At 42.3% G+C, this 19,068-nt stretch overlaps 1 protein-coding gene across 1 annotated transcript in view; it reads right to left on the reverse strand.

Annotated features, from left to right (window-relative positions):
- Positions 1-1,069: 1,069 nt before the first annotated feature.
- Positions 1,070-19,068, reverse strand: part of DHCR7 (7-dehydrocholesterol reductase) — a 62,090-nt gene continuing 44,091 nt past the window's right edge. Inside the window, exons 5-8 of the mRNA XM_053720244.1 lie at positions 18,628-18,841; positions 17,913-18,117; positions 9,727-9,858; positions 1,070-1,852 (exon numbers count right to left, since the gene is read on the reverse strand). Coding sequence (XP_053576219.1) covers positions 1,388-1,852; positions 9,727-9,858; positions 17,913-18,117; positions 18,628-18,841 — 1,016 coding nt within the window. The 3' untranslated portion in view covers positions 1,070-1,387. The remainder of the gene's footprint in view (positions 1,853-9,726; positions 9,859-17,912; positions 18,118-18,627; positions 18,842-19,068) is intronic.

A 19,068-nucleotide genomic window follows, 5' to 3' on the forward strand; every position in this document is an offset into this window, starting at 1 on the left:
TGTTTATCAGACAGTGATATAGTGAATTTAACTGTACTTTTAAATTTATTTTTGATGTTTTTGTGTAACTTTTTTATTTTGTATAACAGTTAACCGGAGCTATCAGGGAACTTAAATAGCCCAGTGGTTAGTGTAGAACCAGTCTGCTGGTGGAGGTTTACTAGTAACTTTACTCTGACGGTCCAATGGTATTACAACTGCTGCTCTCCAAACCTGATCTAACAAATATCTATTAGCCTGAATGATTTGTTGACTGACAATTTGATTTATGGGGGGCAGCCTCCCCTGATTTAATACCTAATATCTCTATAATTAAACTTTAATTAGGCTGTATCTTATTAAAGTGATTGTAAATCCTAGTGTTTGTGAAATGCTAGGATTTACAATTGGAACAAATAAAGGGGACTTTCATTTATCAAGTATAAAATACTTCATGCTGAAAGCTCCTTTATTTGTTGGAAGCATCCCCACACTGAGCTGCTCAGGCTGCCCACAGCAGAACGCTGTTTTGCTGAGAGGTGACGAGGTTTAATACATGGTAAATATGGCTGATGACTAATCTATCTATATTTTCTTCTTTCTTTTCTCTTACCTTTTTGAAAAATAGTAAATTAGCAAAGAATGTTTAATGGTCTTGATCAATTCAGACAAATCGTAAGTACCGCACTATTGTAAGCTGTTTTTCATGTTTATGTACAATTATTTTTGGAACCATAACCCATTCCCGCCATCCCTTTAGGATGTTCCATGCCATCCTAACTGCGCTGGGCTATAGCGCCCTTAGGACGGCATGGAACGTCCTAGGTTTGGCTATCCTCCATCCATAGAAGCTGCCTAAATGGCATCGCGGGCTGGAGGGCATGCCTAGCATCATAGGCACTCCCCCCGACCCGATCCCATCATTTAAATCACGCAATCGCATGAACGGTTGCGTTATTTACATTTTTACTTATTTGTTTACATTGGAACTTTGTTCCGATGTAGACAAATAAGTCCAGACGGGGAGGGGTTGACGAAAGCTAATTTAAAAAATAATGCTAGTAAAAAAGAAACACATTGATACAAAAAGTAAAATAATTACTGTTTTATTTAGCAGTAATATCAGTTGATCTATAAAGATAATGTAACTGTAGAAAAAAGTAATATGACTTTATTACAAACACCTAAAACCACTGTTGTTCTGGATGACTGAAGTCCAGTCTTTTCATCCATAATTGGATTTATAGCAAACTTATTTGCTAAAAAACTGGTTCTGCAATATTACCATTAAGATATGCTTATTTATAAGCAATAATTGTCCAAACACTTTTGTAAAATTTACTTAATTGTTCAACCAACCCTGAATGAAATGTGTTGGTACATTTCACTTAAACAGTGTTTTTGCTTGTTAGAAAATTCCTGGTAATAACCGATATGGCACGGCATCTGTGTATATTTTCCAGTCCTTTCCATATTTGCTGGAACAACGATGTTCATCTCGTATGCAACGGTGAACAAGCAACATGGTCATGTATATGACATAGAAGTAAGGCAGCAGATGTTCAAAGCCGCAAGCCATGCAATACGCCAAACATCCCATCAGATCGCCAGTGTAATTCATATGCCTGGCCATGCCCCAGAATCCTGATGTCATCAGTTTGCTGTAATGCCTTTTGCCATCCACAGATGTATAAGAGCATTCAATGTACTTGGGCTTTGCACCCCATATCTTGCAGTTCCCGTTGGTACGGCGGAAAAGATCTTTTTGGTGGTTGGTCAGTCTGAAGATATAGTACCCAATCAATCCTAGTAGAAGGACTCCTACTGCAGCGGTGGTGGAGAGCTGTACTGGGTTATACACCAAATATAATCCCTAAAAAATAAAAGTAAATAAATAGTGATAAATTGCATATTTTACAAATTCTACAAATACTTATTAGCTACTTAATTTAATGATTAAACGGTCCTAAGCAATGCTGGGCTTAATATGGAGGGCAGTCTTTATTAGGAGTTAGGGGGTTAATAGTAGAGGGTCTGTCATTATGTAATTTAAGTGCTACAAGGGATTTTGTATAATTATACCTAATGTGATACTTACACCACATGCCACTTCCTATAGCACTTAATCATGTGATCTGGCCCTAGGCATATAACCCTCCCTAAGGGGTTAAACACATACTCAAAGTCATGCTCAGTGTACAGTGCATTGGCACTCCTGATAAAGATATGCAGTGTGCCTTTTTATACTGATTTTTGATTATTTGAAAACGGGTAAAAGACATAGTTAAAGAACTGCTAGCGCCAAGCGGAAACAATCGCTGACCCAATCGGCAGTCACACAGTTATTGTGCAACTGCCGCTGCTGATTGGGTCACTGGCAGTTTAACTATATGTTAAAAGTGACATTAAACACTAATTGCATTTCATGCACCTCCCTCTAATTATAAGTGCTGCCATTTTGTAAACTAGGTTATACTGCAGGTGTCTGAAGGAGATTTGCTGCACATGTGCAAACAAATCAGCACTGGAATGCATTGATAACTAGATTTAAACAAGGAGGCACCCATGAATAGAGGAAAGTTTCAGAATAATCTCAGTACTATGCTTATAAAAACATAAATTATGCTTACCTGATCATTTCATTTCCATCTGTATGAGGAGAGTCCATGGCTTCATTCATTACTTGTGGGAATACAGAACCTGGCCACCAGGAGGAGGCAAAGACACCAAGACACCAAAGGCTTAAATACCTCCCCCACTACCCTCATCCTCCAGTCATTCTGCTGACGGAACAAGGAACAGTAGGAGAAATATCAGGGAATAAATGGTGCCAGAAGAAAAACCAAAGAAATTTAGGTCCACCCAACGGAGAACCGGGCGGGAGCGTGGACTCTCCTCATACAGATGGAAATTAAATTATCAGGTAAGCATAATTTATGTTTTCCATCTTAATATGAGGAGAGTCCACTGCTTCATTCATTACTTGTGGGAAAAAAATACCCAAGCTCTAGAGGACACTGAATGAAAAGAAAGAAAGGCGGACCCTATTCTGAGGGCACCACAGCCTGCAAGACCTTTCTCCCAAAAGCTGATTCCGCCAAAGCAAACAAGTAAAATTTGTAAAACTTTGAAAAAGTATGTAAGGAGGACCAGGTAGCCGCCTTACAAATCTGCTCCATAGAGGCCTCATTCTTGAAGGCCCAAGAAGAAGCTTCAGCTCTAGTTGAGTGAGCCATAATCCTCTGAGGAGGCTTATGTCCCACAGTCTGATGAGCCAAGTGAATCATGCTCCTCAGCCAAAAAGATAGGGAAGTGCAAGAAGCCTTCTGCCCTTTGCGCTTCCCCGAATAGACAACAAACAATTCTGAAGTCTGTTTGAAATCCTTCGTAGCCTGAAGATAAAATTTCAAAGCTTGAACCACATCCAAATTATGATGTAACCGTTCCTTTGAAGAAGGTTTAGGACACAAGGAAGGAACTACAATCTCCTGATTGATGTTGTGATCAGATACAACCTTAGGGAGAAATCCCAACCCAGTGCGATGGACAGCCTTATCGGCATGAAAAACCAGGTAAGGAGGCTCACATTTCAAGGCCGCCAACTCAGAGACTCTGCATGCCGAAGCAATAGCTAGTAGAAAAAGAACCTTCCAAGACAGTAATTTAATGTCAAGAGAATGCATAGGCTCAAACGGAGCCCTCTGCAAAACATTAAGAACCAAATTCAAACTCCGAAGAGGAGCAGAATCCCTCAATACAGGCCTGATCCTGGATAGAGCCTGAACAAAAGACTGTATATCATGAAGCTCAGCAAGCTTCTTGTGTAACACAGATAAAGCCGAAATCTGTCCTTTAAGGAACTGGCGGCAAGTCCCTTCTCCAAACCGTCCTGGAGGAAGGAAAGGATCCTGGATACCCTGACCTTATGCCAGGGATACCCACGAGACTCACACCAGAATAAGTAGGTCCTCCACACCTTATGATAGATGCATCGGGTGACCAGCTTTCTGGCTTGAATGAGAGTATCAATCACACTCTCAGAAAACCCTCTCCTGGCTAAGACTAAGCGTTCAATCTCCATGCAGTTAGCCTCAGAGAATCTCGATTTTGATGCACAAAGGGGCCCTGTACAAGCAGATCCCTGCAACAGGGCAACCTCCATGGAGGAGATGATGACATCCCCACCAGATCCGCAAACCACATCCTCCGCGGCCACAACGGAGCAATCAGAATAGTCTACGCTTGCTCCTGCTTGAGGCGGGCCATTACTCGAAGAAGAAGTGTCAACGGTGGAAATATCTAGACTAGGTTGAATCCCCAAGGCACTGCTAAGGCATCTTTCAGTTCTGCCTGGGGATCCCTGGACCACGACCCATATCTGGGTAGCTTGAAGTTGAGTCTGGACTCCATGAGATCTATCTTTGATGTCCCCATCTGATGCAAATCTCCACAAACACTTCGGGGTGAAGAGACCATTCCCCCAGATGAAACAATTGTCTGCTGAGAAAATCCGCTTCCCAGTTGTCCACACCCGTGATGTGGATCGCTGACAGCGAGCAGTTGTGGGTCTCTGCCCATTCCAGAATCCAAGATACTTCCCTCATGGCTAGGAAGCTTCTTGTTCCTCCCCTGATAGTTGATGTAAGCCACCGAGGTAATGTTGTCCGACTGGAATTTGATGAACTGGGACGAACCCAGGAGGGGCCAAGCCCTCAGAGCGTTGAAGTTCCACAATGTTGATCGGAAGAAGTGACTCTTCCCGATTCCACCAGCCCTGTGCCTTCCTGGCACCCCAAACAGCTCCCCATCCTGAGAGGCTTGCGTCCATAGTCACAATCTCCCAGGCTGGTCTCAGGAAGGATTTTCCCTGGGACAGCCGATCTGGACAGAGCCACCAAGAGGGATTCCATCGACCGGTTGTCCAGAGAAATCTGTTGGGATAGATCCGAGTGATCGCCGTTCCATTGCCTCAGCATGCACAACTGAAGAGGTCTGAGATAGAACCTGGTGTATGGAATGACATCTATGCTGGATACCATGAACCCAATCACCTCCATACACTGGGCCACAGATGGCCTTGAGGAGGTCTAAAGGGCAAGACAGCTGGAGGCAATTTTGCAATGTCTCTGGTCTGTCAGGAATATCTTCATGGATATGGAGTCTATTATCCTGCCCAGGAGCTCCACTCTGGTACTGGGAACCAGAAAACCCTTTCCTGAGTTTATCTTCCATCCATGAGATTGAAGAAGTAGAAGGGCTCTCGAATGGTCCTCTGCCAGTCGGCAGGACGGAGCCTGGACCAGGATGTCGTCCAGATAAGGCGCTACTGCAATTCATCTGGATCTCGCCACCGTGAGCGGAGTTCCCAGAACCTTCGTAAAGACTCTTGGAGCAGTAGCCAGACCGAAAGGGAGAGCTACAAACTGGAAGTGCTGGTCCAGAAAAGCGAATCTTAGGAACTTGAAGTGATCCTTGTGTATTGGCACATGAAGGTAAGCGTCCTTCAAGTCTATCGTAGTCATGAACTGTCCCTCTTGAACTTAGGGCAGGATAGACCTTATTGTCTCCATCTTGAACAATGGGACAGACAGAAACTTGTTTAAGCACTTTAGGTCTAGAATCGGGCGAAACGTGCCCTCCTTCTTTGGGACCACGAAAAAAGTTTCAATAGTACCCTAGATCTCTTTCTGCTAGAGGTAACGGTACAATTACTCCTCTAGTAGGATAGTGGTGCACTTAGCGAGCGTGGGGATAACTCCACCCACCTTAGGGACAGATCCCCACAATTCTAGCTGAGAATCAGGAACCAGGAACAGTTTCTTAAACGAAAAAGAAGGGGAGAAAGATGATCCAAGTCTCCCCTATTCATTCTTAATAATATTCGCCATCTTTACGGGAACTGGGGAAGTCTGGGGCACTACCTTGTCCTCATAAACTTTATCAAGCTTAAGAATAGAAGGTTCCTCGGGTAACCGGTTCCGGAACCTCTAGAGTAGCCAACGCCTCTTTTAATAAAAAGCGTAAGTGATCCACCCTAAACCTAAAGTCTGGTTCCTCCACAGCCGGTGGTTTAGAGGCCGCAGATTCCGACCCAGAGAAAGAGTCCTCTGAAGTATCGGAATCCTCTTCATCAGCGGATACCCCTGGGAAGGATAGCAATGTTTAACATTTTGCTTGGGCTTAGCAGGGCGAGGTAAAGCACTGAAGGCCGCAGAAAAGCCGTTTGCAACTGATCATCAAAATTTGGCGGCCACAGGGCCCCTTCCGCAGGAGGATTAGTAGTGCGCTGGGGAGCTGCATGTGTAATCGGAGATGAGTGTAGGTAACGCACCTCGCCGGACGGAGACCCCTCAGAGGTGGACGGCTCAGTAGTACTAAACTTCTTATTCTTTTTAGATATCACTATTTTATCAAGGCATGTGGAACATAGTTGAGCAGGCGAGTATACCGTAGCCTAATCACAATAAACACAGGCATTAGATTTAGGCAAAGAGGGAGTACCCTCTAATGCATCAGAGTCCTCCATAGCTTTGCGCCTTTAATATGGACTATAGAAAAAAATGAATGGCACCTTTATACCCCAATGGCTGGGGCACTCACCACCTCCTATGACCCAGGCCCACAGAGAAACTGCTTCGTCTCCTGCAACCGAAGGTCAGGGAAAAGGAAGAGAATGAGGCCACGCCCAATCACATGGAGTACCATGCAGGACTGCCCCTGCAGCCTAGAGAAAACGCGCCAAACTAAACTGGTGCGCAGTTAATCAAATTGAAAGAAGAACCTGACTGTTCACACATTGCCAGAACCACATCTCACACATGTCGCAGCAAAAAACACAATAAAGCAATTGTGTATAAATCCTCCCTGTTCAATAATCTCCTTCCGGAGATATTAACCCTTGATTCTATACAGATAAAAGGAGCCACACTGTGATCCTGTCTTCTTGCGTTATCATACATGTATAAAAAATGAAACGATCTTACCAGAATCTATGCCGTGGAACAGAAACACGGCCTCTCAAGTTTGACAGTGTTGTAGCATCACTCCTGACATGGACTTGAGTGGTAAAAAGCAGGCAGTGAAACTCGTCAACACTGATTGCTTAAGAAGCTGTTAATACGAGTCTGGATGGTTTCGCAGAAAGACTCTCCCTGCATCTCCAGACCCTAACATTCGTCAATGCTCTCACTGAGAGGCTGACAGGACTACTTAAAACTCCAGTCCCATTCCGAAGAGTACTACACTCCATAAGAGACTACTCAGAATCTTCCGACACTTCTCTGCCATTATCCTGTGACGAAAGGCAAAGAATGACTGGGGAGTGGGGGAGGTATTTAAGCCTTTGGCTGGGGTGTCTTTGCCTCCTTCTGGTGGCCAGGTTCTGTATTCCCACAAGTAATGAATGAAGCCGTGGACTCTCCTCATATTAAGATGGAAATGTATTTAGTGTTTAATGTCCCTTTAACCCTTTTTGTGAGAGTTAAACACATAGAGTTGCAGGGTCGCTAAATAATCAGAGCATGTAATTTGTCCACTATAATGACCCATTAAGTGTAGCTATGCAATCTTTATCTGCCATAATTTACAATTTAATAAAGTTTCCAATTTGCTTCTATTCTATAACGTGTACATCTGATGCACTACATGCTACCATCCATAGTTCTTACTAGTGTATAACATGCTTTCAAAACTGCCGCACTATAGTGCTGCAGGCACATGCACGTTCCTGGGATACCAAAACAAATTAAGAAAATTTGATAACAGAAGTAAATTGGACAGTGGTTTTAAGTTGCATGCTCTGGGGCCGATTTATAAAGTGTCTGGCGGACATGATCCACTGTAGTGTATCATGTCCGCCAGACATTGATAAATGCTGATAGCATACGCTGTCGGCATTTATCATTGCAGAAGCAGTTCTAGTGAACTCCTTGTGCAATGCCGCCCCCCCGCAGATTTGCAGCCAATCGACCGCTAGCAGGGGGTGTCTATCAACTCGATTGTATATGCGATCAGGCAGATTGATGTCCGCTACCTCAGAGGAGGCGTACGAGTTTATGTGCAACACTCTTAAGACCGCTGCTTCTTAACTACTGTTTCCGGCGAGGCTTGCGTGGAAACAGGGGTCTATGGCCCCATTTAGGCCTTGATAAATCGGCCCCTCTATCTCTTTTGAATCATGAAAGAAATATTTTTGGTTTTATGTTACTTTAAGGATTTTGTAATGTACCACATTATGCTAACAAGCTATTTGAAAATCCTGGTGTGTATGTTTGTTTATCTTATCTCCCTTGTTTGTGGCCAATTAGGGATAGCTGTAAATGAGTTTGTTCTAACCAATCAGTGTCTAATATGTATCTGGTTCAGGCAATCTGCAGCATACTCAAGTTACAGAATTTGACTTCCAGCCTCTAGACTAGTCCTATTTTACAACAAGTCCAGCAAATAAATAATGAATGTACTTTGTTATGCAATTTCATTTTCACAAACTAGTTAAATTATTTTTTAGAAAATTAAATTTTGAGTTTAAATGGACTTAGATAAAAAGAAAACGTTCTGATATGTTAAAAGCATTTTATTTTTGCACTGTTACTTGCAGAAGTAAACTGAAAAGTTTCCATTGTTTGAGCCATTTGACTTTTAAACAGTAAGGGCTAGATTACAAGTGGAGCACTAATTTATCACGCTCCGGTTAACGGAGCAATTTGCCCATTGATGGGCGCACGATAAATAACCAGCCATTACAAGTGGCTGGTTAATGCTACTGCAAGCTCGGGGTAGCATTAAGTGCTCCGAAAATTAACCAGAGATCAGATCTATAGTTAATTTTCAAAATGTGCCCAATTCCCCCTAAATTAAGTATATTTTTAAAATATTTTTTTTCCCAGGGCTTAAATGAAGTGGGTGTGGGGTGAAAAAAATGGCACTGAAAAGTGCCTTTACATAGCGGTCTATGGGGACTGTGTGTTTCCTGTAAATATATGCATATGCTTAAATACATATATAGTTATGTGTTATATGTGTATATACATTAAAATATATATGTATATATTCATATATATATATATATTTAAAATCTGCTGCCCATTGCTGCGCGACTTACCCCCTTCGATGCGCTAGGTTCTTAGCCGTCTCTGACAGCATAAGAACGAGGCTCCCATTGGAGCCTATGGAAGCCCGCTCTCGTGAGTGCAAAGCTTCCATGCAATGTCAATGCAAGGTCTCGTTCGTATCGCGCTTTACTTCTAATACCAGCGCACATTTGTGTGAGCTGGTATTACCAAGTGTAGCACAAATATCGCACTTGCGTAATCGATATTTTGCTCTACACTCGTAATCTGGCCTTAAGTCGAGCAGAGTAGAGATGTGGAGTAGTTTCAAAAGACCTGGTATATCTGCCAAAAATACTTCACATGGCCAGTTTTCACCTAAATTCTCTAAGAAAAGGTGCAAGATATTTATGTGAGATATTTATCATAAAAAGTTATGAGATTTCTGGAGAAGAAGAGTGCATCTTGCAATGATAGGTTAACGTGGGGACACCTGAATAGCTAAAGAAAACTATACATCAATTTGCAATGTTTTCACTAATTTTTCATTTGTATTTACATGAAGTTGGTGAGTAAGGTCTACAGGGCTGAAGCCCTTAGAAAACAAAATGAAAACTGTTACATACAAGAAAATTCCCAATCCAGCCTATTTTTTGACACATGGAAAACCATTTTCATATAGAAACTATTTTTTGATTACCTGTAGAGTATAGAGATAAGGCAACCAGACACAATCTCCCCATCCAAGGTACCAGCCAAAATGATCATGACAAATGTCTATAGTATGAAGATACCAGTTTTCATTCCAGAAAAAGTCCAGTACATAAATGGCCTGTAAAGAAAGATGAACATCAGTCAATTTGTGATAATTTGTCTCAATGTACAATAAACTCCGAAGTATGTCAAACGCATGTGATAGGGACCTCTGCTGGGGCTGTTTCTAAAGGTGTGTAGTTCTGATTTTTTTCCCTATATTTTGTACTTATGATAATAAATGTAATTGTATTTGTATGATCCTGAAGGGACCACTGGATGAGCTTTAACTGGGCCCACTCATGGTGACATGTTACATAGACTGTATGACGAGGGTATGCTTGTGCAATGTAACTGATTTTAAATAAATCATATATGTAAATTTTAGAGAAGTACTCACCTATGTGGTTTGATATGACATGGGCATGTAAATGTATATGATTTGGCCAAAATTTGATAATCAGCAACCCTCTTTTTTTATAGTGTTGTGAACAGTGCACTGGTATTAGCCCCCTCTCTCTCTATCTATATATATCTCATCCATAATGAATGCCTCTACCAGGCTCATCTTCCTTACACGCCGCTCTTCATCTGCTGCACCTCTCTGCCAATCCCTTCACTGGCTTCCTCTTGCCTCCAGGATTAAGCACAAAATTCTGACTCTGACATACAAAGCCCTCAATTGCATTGCTCCCCTCTATATCTCCGACCTTGTCTCCAGATACTCTCCCTCCCGTCCCCTTCGCTCTGCTCACCTCCTCCTCTCTTGTTACCTCCAGACTGGCTCCCATCTTGTGGAACCCTCTGCCTCGCTCCACAAGACTCTCCCCTAGTTTTGATAGCTTCAAGCACTCCCTAAAGACTCTTCTGTTCAGGGATGGATACAACCTACACTAACCTTTCCTAATACCATTTCTCCAACATTGGTGTGTCCGGTCCACGGCGTCATCCTTACTTGTGGGAATATCTCTTCCCCAACAGAAAATGGCAAAGAGTCCCAGCAAAGCTGTCCATATAGTCCCTCCTAGGCTCCGCCCACCCCAGTCATTCTCTTTGCCGTTGCACAGGCAACATCTCCACGGAGATGGTTAAGAGTATGTGGTGTTTTAGTTGTAGTTTTTTATTCTACTATCAAGAGTTTGTTATTTTAAAATAGTGCTGGTATGTACTATTTACTCTGAAACAGAAAAAGATGAAGAGTTCTGTTTGTGAGAGGAAGATGATTTTAGCAGACAGTAACTAAAATCGTTTGCTGTTTCCACATAGGACTGTTGAGATGAAGTAACTTCAGTTGGGGGAAACAGTTAGCAGACTTTTCTGCTTAAGGAATGACTAGCCATATTTCTAACAAGACTGTGTAATGCTGGAAGGCTGTCATTTCCCCTCATGGGGACCGGTAAGCCATTTTCTTAGTCTCAAACAGAATAAAGGGCTTAATATGGGCTATAAAACTGGTAGACACTTTTATGGGCAAAATCGATTGCTTTATTTGGGCATTTTATACATGTTTATGCATGTAATTCACACTTATAAGCTTGGGGAACGTTTTTTAACGTCAGGCACTGTGTTAGACACCTTTCCAGTCAGGAAGGGCCTTCCCAGTTGTAGGCTGAGCCTCATTTTCGCGCCATTACTGCGCAGTTACTTTTGAGAGCAGGACATGCAGATGCATGTGTGAGGATCCTAAAGTAGTTGGAAAAGTTCCTAGAAGGCTTTATTTGGTATCGTATTCCCCCCTGGGTTTGGTAAAGTCGCAGCAAAGGCTGTAGCTGGGACTGTAGAGGGGTTAAAACTGTAACCGGCTCCGGTTTCTTTATTTTAAGGGTTAAAGCTCTGAAAATTGGTGTGCAATACTTTGAATGCTTTAAGACACTGTGGTGAAAATTTTTGAACAATTCCTTCATACTTTTTCACATATTCAGTAATAAAGTGTGCACTGTTTAAAATTTAAAGAGACAGTAACGTTTTTGTTTTAAAACGGATTTTGTACTTTATTGACAAGTTTAAGCCTGTTTAACATGTCTGCACCTTCAGATAAGCTATGTTCTATATGTATGAAAGTCAATGTGTCTCCCCCTTCAAAATTGTGTGATAATTGTGCCATAGCGTCCAAACAAAGTAAGGACAGTACTGCCACAGATAATAAAGTTGCCCAAGATGATTCATCAGATGAAGGGAGTAGACATAGTTCTACATCATCTCCTTCTGTGTCTATACCAGTTTTGCCCACGCAGGAGGCCCCTAGTACTTCTAGCGCGCCAATGCTTATTACTATGCAACAATTGACGGCTGTAATGAATAACTCCATAGCAAATATTTTATCCAAAATGCCTGCATATCAGAGAAAGCGCGATTGCTCTGTTTTAAACACTGAAGAGCAGGAGGGCGCTGATGATAATTGCTCTGTCATACCCTCACACCAATCTGAAGGGGCCATGAGGGAGGTTTTGTCAGATGGGGAAATTTCAGATTCAGGTAGAATTTCTCAACAGGCTGAACCTGATGTTGTGACATTTAAATTTAAATTAGAGCATCTCCGCGCACTGCTTAAGGAGGTGTTATCTACTCTGGATGATTGTGACAACCTGGTCATTCCAGAAAAATTATGCAAGATGGACAAGTTCCTAGAGGTTCTGGTGCACCCCGACGCTTTCCCTATACCCAAGCGGGTGGCGGACATAGTGAATAAGGAGTGGGAGAAGCCCGGCGTACCTTTTGTCCCCCCTCCTATATTTCAGAAATTATTTCCTATGGTCGACCCCAGAAAGGACTTATGGCAGACAGTCCCTAAGGTCGAGGGGGCAGTTTCTACTCTAAACAAGCGCACTACTATCCCTATCGAGGATAATTGTGCTTTCAAAGATCCTATGGATAAAAAATTGGAGGGTTGCTTAAAAAGATTTTTGTACAGCAAGGTTACCTCCTGCAACCCATTTCGTGCATTGTTCCTGTCACTACAGCAGCTTTCTGGTTCGAGGAACTAGAAAAGTCGCTCAGTAGAGAGACTCCGTATGAGGAGGTTATGGACAGAGTTCACGCACTCAAGTTGGCTAATTCTTTTATTTTAGATGGCGCTTTGCAATTAGCTAGATTAGCGGCGAAAAATTCAGGGTTTGCAATTGTGGCGCGCAGAGCGCTTTGGCTAAAGTCTTGGTCAGCGGATGTATCTTCCAAGACAAAATTGCTTAATATCCCCTTCAAGGGTAAAACTCTCTTTGGGCCAGAATTGAAAGAGATTATTTCTGACATCACTGGGGGAAAGGGCCACGCCCTCCCACAAGATAGGACTTTCAAAGCCAAGAATAAGTCTAATTTTCGTTCCTTTCGCAATTTCAGGAACGGACCGGCCTCTAACTCTGCATCCTCTAAACAAGAGGGTAATGCTTCACAAACCAAACCAGCCTGGAAACCGATGCAAGGCTGGAACAAGGGTAAGCAGGCCAAGAAACCTGCTGCTGCTAACAAAACAGCATGAAGGAGTAGCCCCCGATCCGGGACCGGATCTAGTAGGGGGCAGACTCTCTCTCTTTGCTCAGGCTTGGGCAAGAGATGTTCAGGATCCCTGGACACTAGAAATAGTTTCTCAGGGTTATCTTCTGGAATTCAAGGAACTACCCCCAAGGGGAAGGTTCCACGTGTCTCACTTATCCTCAAATCAAATAAAGAGACAGGCATTCTTACATTGTGTAGAAGACCTGTTAAAGATGGGAGTGATACACCCAGTTCCAATGGCGGAACAAGGAATGGGATTTTACTCAAATCTGTTCGTAGTTCCCAAAAAAGAGGGAACTTTCAGACCAATTCTGGATTTAAAGATCCTAAACAAATTTCTAAGAGTACCATCGTTCAAAATGGAAACCATTCGAACGATTCTACCTACAATCCAGGAAGGTCAATTTATGACTACCGTGGATCTAAAGGATGCGTATCTACATATTCCTATCCACAAAGAACATCATCAGTTCCTAAGGTTCGCCTTTCTGGACAAACATTACCAGTTTGTGGCCCTCCCATTCGGGTTAGCCACTGCTCCAAGGATTTTCACAAAGGTACTCGGGTCCCTTCTAGCGGTTCTAAGACCAAGGGGCATTGCAGTAGTACCATACTTGGACGACATTCTAATACAAGCGCCGTCTCTTTCAAAGGCAAAGGCTCACACAGACATCGTTCTGGCCTTTCTCAGATCTCACGGATGGAAGGTGAACATAGAAAAAAGTTCCCTGTCTCCATCGACAAGAGTTCCTTTCTTGGGAACAATAATAGATTCTTTAGAAATGAGGATTTTCCTGACAGAAGTCAGAAAGTCAAAACTTCTAAACGCTTGTCAAGTTCTTCATTCTATTCCTCGTCCTTCCGTAGCTCAGTGCATGGAAGTAGTAGGGTTGATGGTTGCAGCAATGGACATAGTTCCTTTTGCGCGAATTCATCTAAGACCATTACAACTGTGCATGCTGAAACAGTGGAATGGGGACTAGACAGACTTGTCTCCAGTGATTCAAGTAGATCAGAAGACCAGAGACTCACTCCGTTGGTGGCTAACCCTGGACCACCTGTCCCAGGGAATGAGCTTCCGCAGACCAGAGTGGGTCATCGTCACGACCGACGCCAGTCTAGTGGGCTGGGGCGCGGTCTGGGAATCCCTGAAAGCTCAGGGACTATGGTCTCGGGAAGAGTCTCTTCTCCCGATAAACATTCTGGAACTGAGAGCGATATTCAATGCTCTCAGGGCTTGGCCTCACCTAGCAAAGGCCAGATTCATAAGATTCCAATCAGACAACATGATGACTGTTGCTTATATCAATCATCAGGGGGGAACAAGGAGTTCCCTGGCGATGAGAGAAGTGACCAAAATAATAAAATGGGCGGAGGATCACTCCTGCCACCTATCTGCGATCCACATCCCAGGTGTGGAAAACTGGGAGGCGGATTATCTGAGTCGTCAGACATTCCATCCGGGGGAGTGGGAACTCCACCCGGAGATCTTTGTCCAGTTGACTCAGTTATGGGGCATTCCAGACATGGATCTGATGGCGTCTCGTCAGAACTTCAAGGTTCCTTGCTACGGGTCCAGAGCCAGGGATCCCAAGGCGACTCTAGTGGATGCACTAGTAGCGCCTTGGACCTTCAACCTAGCCTATGTGTTTCCACCGTTTCCTCTCATTCCCAGGCTGGTAGCCAGGATCAAGCAGGAGAGGGCCTCGGTGATCTTGATAGCTCCTGCGTGGCCACGCAGGACTTGGTATGCAGACCTGGTGAATATGTCATCGGTTCCACCATGGAAGCTACCTTTGAGACAGGATCTTCTTGTACAGGGTCCATTCGAACATCCAAATCTGGTCTCCCTCCAGCTGACGGCTTGGAAATTGAACGCTTGATTCTATCAAAGCGTGGGTTTTCAGATTCTGTGATAGATACTCTAGTTCAAGCCAGAAAACCGGTAACTAGAAAAATTTACCATAAAATATGGAAAAGATATATCTGCTGGTGTGAATCCAAGGGATTCTTATGGAATAAGATCAAAATTCCTAAGATCCTTTCCTTTCTACAAGAAGGTTTGGATAAAGGATTATCAGCGAGTTCTCTAAAGGGACAGATTTCTGCTTTATCTGTCTTATTACACAAAGGACTGGCAGCTGTGCCAGATGTTCAAGCATTTGTTCAGGCTCTGGTTAGGATCAAGCCTGTTTACAGACCGTTGACTCCTCCCTGGAGTTTAAATCTAGTTCTTTCAGTTCTTCAAGGGGTTCCGTTTGAACCTCTACATTCCATAGATATTAAGTTGTTATCTTGGAAAGTTTTGTTTTTGGTTGCTATTTCTTCTGTTAGAAGAGTTTCTGAGTTATCTGCTCTGCAGTGTTCTCCGCCCTATCTGGTGTTCCATGCAGATAAGGTGGTTTTGCGTACTAAGCCTGGTTTTCTTCCAAAGGTTGTTTCTAACAAAAATATTAACCAGGAGATAGTTGTACCTTCTTTGTGTCCGAATCTAGTTTCAAAGAAGGAACGTTTGTTACACAATTTAGATGTAGTCCGTGCTCTAAAATTTTATTTAGAAGCTACAAAAGAGTTCAGACAAACACCTTCTCTGTTTGTTGTCTATTCTAGTAAAAGGAGAGGTCAAAAGGCGACTTCTACCTCTCTTTCCTTTTGGCTTAAAAGCATCATCCGATTGGCTTACGAGACTGCCGGACGGCAGCCTCCTGAAAGAATCACAGCTCACTCCACTAGGGCTGTGGCTTCCACATGGGCCTTGAAGAACGAGGCTTCTATTGATCAGATATGTAAGGCAGCGACTTGGTCTTCACTGCACACTTTTGCCAAATTTTACAAATTTGATACTTTTGCTTCTTCGGAGGCTATTTTTGGGAGAAAGGTTTTGCAAGCCGTGGTGCCTTCCGTTTAGGTAACCTGATTTGCTCCCTCCCTTCATCCGTGTCCTAAAGCTTTGGTATTGGTTCCCACAAGTAAGGATGACGCCGTGGACCGGACACACCAATGTTGGAGAAAACAGAATTTATGCTTACCTGATAAATTACTTTCTCCAATGGTGTGTCCGGTCCACGGCCCGCCCTGGTTTTTAATCAGGTTTGATGAATTATTTTCTCTAACTACAGTCACCACGGCACCCTATAGTTTCTCCTGTTTTTTCCTCCTGTCCGTCGGTCGAATGACTGGGGTGGGCGGAGCCTAGGAGGGACTATATGGACAGCTTTGCTGGGACTCTTTGCCATTTCCTGTTGGGGAAGAGATATTCCCACAAGTAAGGATGACGCCGTGGACCGGACACACCGTTGGAGAAAGTAATTTATCAGGTAAGCATAAATTCTGTTTTCTTCTCCTCCATTGCTATCCGCCATGAATCTCCTTAGAATTTAAGCCTAAGAGCCCAACTGCTTGCAGATTACCTTCACAAGAGCTAACAACAACAGTGCGACTCTATGCAGGGCCATCTACCCATTTGATCCCATTAATTGCTACCTTGTATTCCGCCTATGTTTATAGCGCTGCGGAATCTGTTGGCGCTCTACAAATAACTGACAATAATAATAATAATCTATTTTAGGTGCACATGTGACCCCTTAAATTACAATGGTTGTTGATCTATGAGTTGTTGACAGGTGGGAGACAAGAACCCTCCATGGGCCTCACAGACTTTTAATACAAGTTTCTTGATAGCTTCTTAAAGGGACATTTAACACCCGATGAAAATTGCTCAAACCTACTTTCTCTTATCAATAAAAATAAAATAATCACTGCTGTCTATTTTATATGTTCCTCTTACCCCAAACTGTTGAAGGAGATTGTTTTGAAGTACAGCATTGATCCAGTGCTTGATTCTCCTATGTAAGCATCCATATTGTAACGTACGCTGCAGGGGCACAGTAGTCACATGCTCATGATGCAGTCACGTGACACACACACACGGCTACATTACATATTCTTAGAGGATCACATCTGTTTGCGGAGTGTGAGCTGCTGTGACTGAAGATTCATATTTATTAGTCAGAGTATAAATGTATTCGATTTCCCCATTTATGTATATACACATATTATGCGTCAGAACTTAAATAAAATGCTTATTAAGTACTGTTTATATGTTTCTAACTCCCCCCACAGTTTTATACTTCAAACTGCCCACAAGTTTTATGTTGTAAGAAAAGCCATTTGCAGTGCAGGGCTGCAGGCACTATTATCAGTGTAAATAATTTGTATCCTCCATGAGGGGGAGGCTGTGACGCTGCATATAGTCTCTGTGCAGAAAATATCTGCTTTTCAAGACCTCTCCTACTGTTTATGTAAATCATTAAGGGCTGACAGTTGTACAAGCTTAGTGATCGTTTAGCAATGATTGTCTGCATTGTATCAGATTGCACTGCTATATAATGCAGACGATTATCAATGCTGTACTTCAAAACAATCTCCTTCAACAGTTTGGGGTAAGAGGAATATAAAAAATAGACAGCAGTGATTATTTTATTTTTTTTATTAAGAAAAAGTAGGTTTTAGGGATTATAAGAAGACAGGTGTTTAGTGTCCCTTTAAGTGAGTTTTGAAGAATTGCATTTTTTGGAAGATTACCTGGAAACATGTAGTGCTTTTATAAGTTTGTTGTCACTGATCATCTTTATTTCATACCTGCAGAATATTGACGAGAATCATTGAGTTTGTGACATAACCATATAGTTCTTGTTGTTTGGCAGCATAAGACAGATTTATTAGTGTCCAGGCAACAATACCAGGGCGTCCGTTAAAAAATAACTTGAAATCAAACCACTTGCCAATACGAGGGTTAAACTCAACCCCCATCATATAGTTGTAGAAGAAATTTCCAGTGAATTTGCTGAAAGGATCAACACATTAAATATTAGTGGCACGGCAAAATGTCATTTTGATACAAGTTAAATTTATTACATGCTCAATGTTGAAGGGATACTAAACCAAAATTTTTTTCTTTCATGATTCAGATAGAGCATTCCATTTTTAGCGAATTTCTAATTTACTCCTATTATCAAATTTTCTTTGTTCTCGTGTTATCTTTATTTAAAAAAGCAGGAAACAAAGCTAAGAAGCCGGCCCTTTTTTTGTTTAGCACCTGGGTAGCGCTTGCTGATTGGTAGCTAAATGTACCCACCAAATCAGCAAGTGCTATCCAGGGTTCTAAACTAAAAATAATCCGGCTCCTTAGCTTAGATTCATGCTTTTTCAAATAAATATAGCAAGAGAATGAATAAAAATTAAAAATAGGAGTAAATTAGAAAGTTGCTTAAAATTGCATGCTCTATCTGAATCATGAAAGTAAAAAAATTGTATTTAGTGTCCCTTTAAGGATATTGAACAGTTTCTAACTTACCAGTCATTTGCATTGCTGGGGAACAGGTACGCTTTAATCATAACAAATGTGGCAACAGAATAACCCAAAATATTGGTACACCATAATAAAGGTATCCAGTTGTCAATGATAATGGTTGGAGAGAACCAATGGAAGTAATGTGCATTGGCAAACCAGAGAATATGAGTGATAATCCAGGCCTGGAGACCGTTAACTTGATACTTGTTTATGATGCCTGTAAAATAAAAAAAACAGAGTTACTGCAACTTCCTAAAGCTATAAGTAAGGTTAGCTGACAGCTGTCCCTTAAAGGGACATGAAACCCCAAATTTGCATTTCATGAGTCAGACAGAGCATGCAATTTTCTAACTTTCTATTATCAAATGTGCTTAATTTGCTCAGTATCCGTTGTTGAATGAGCAGTAATTCACTGCTGGGAGCTAGCTGATCAGATCCAGTGAG

Source organism: Bombina bombina, chromosome 7 (genome assembly GCF_027579735.1).
Source record: "Bombina bombina isolate aBomBom1 chromosome 7, aBomBom1.pri, whole genome shotgun sequence".
Taxonomy (NCBI): domain Eukaryota; kingdom Metazoa; phylum Chordata; class Amphibia; order Anura; family Bombinatoridae; genus Bombina; species Bombina bombina.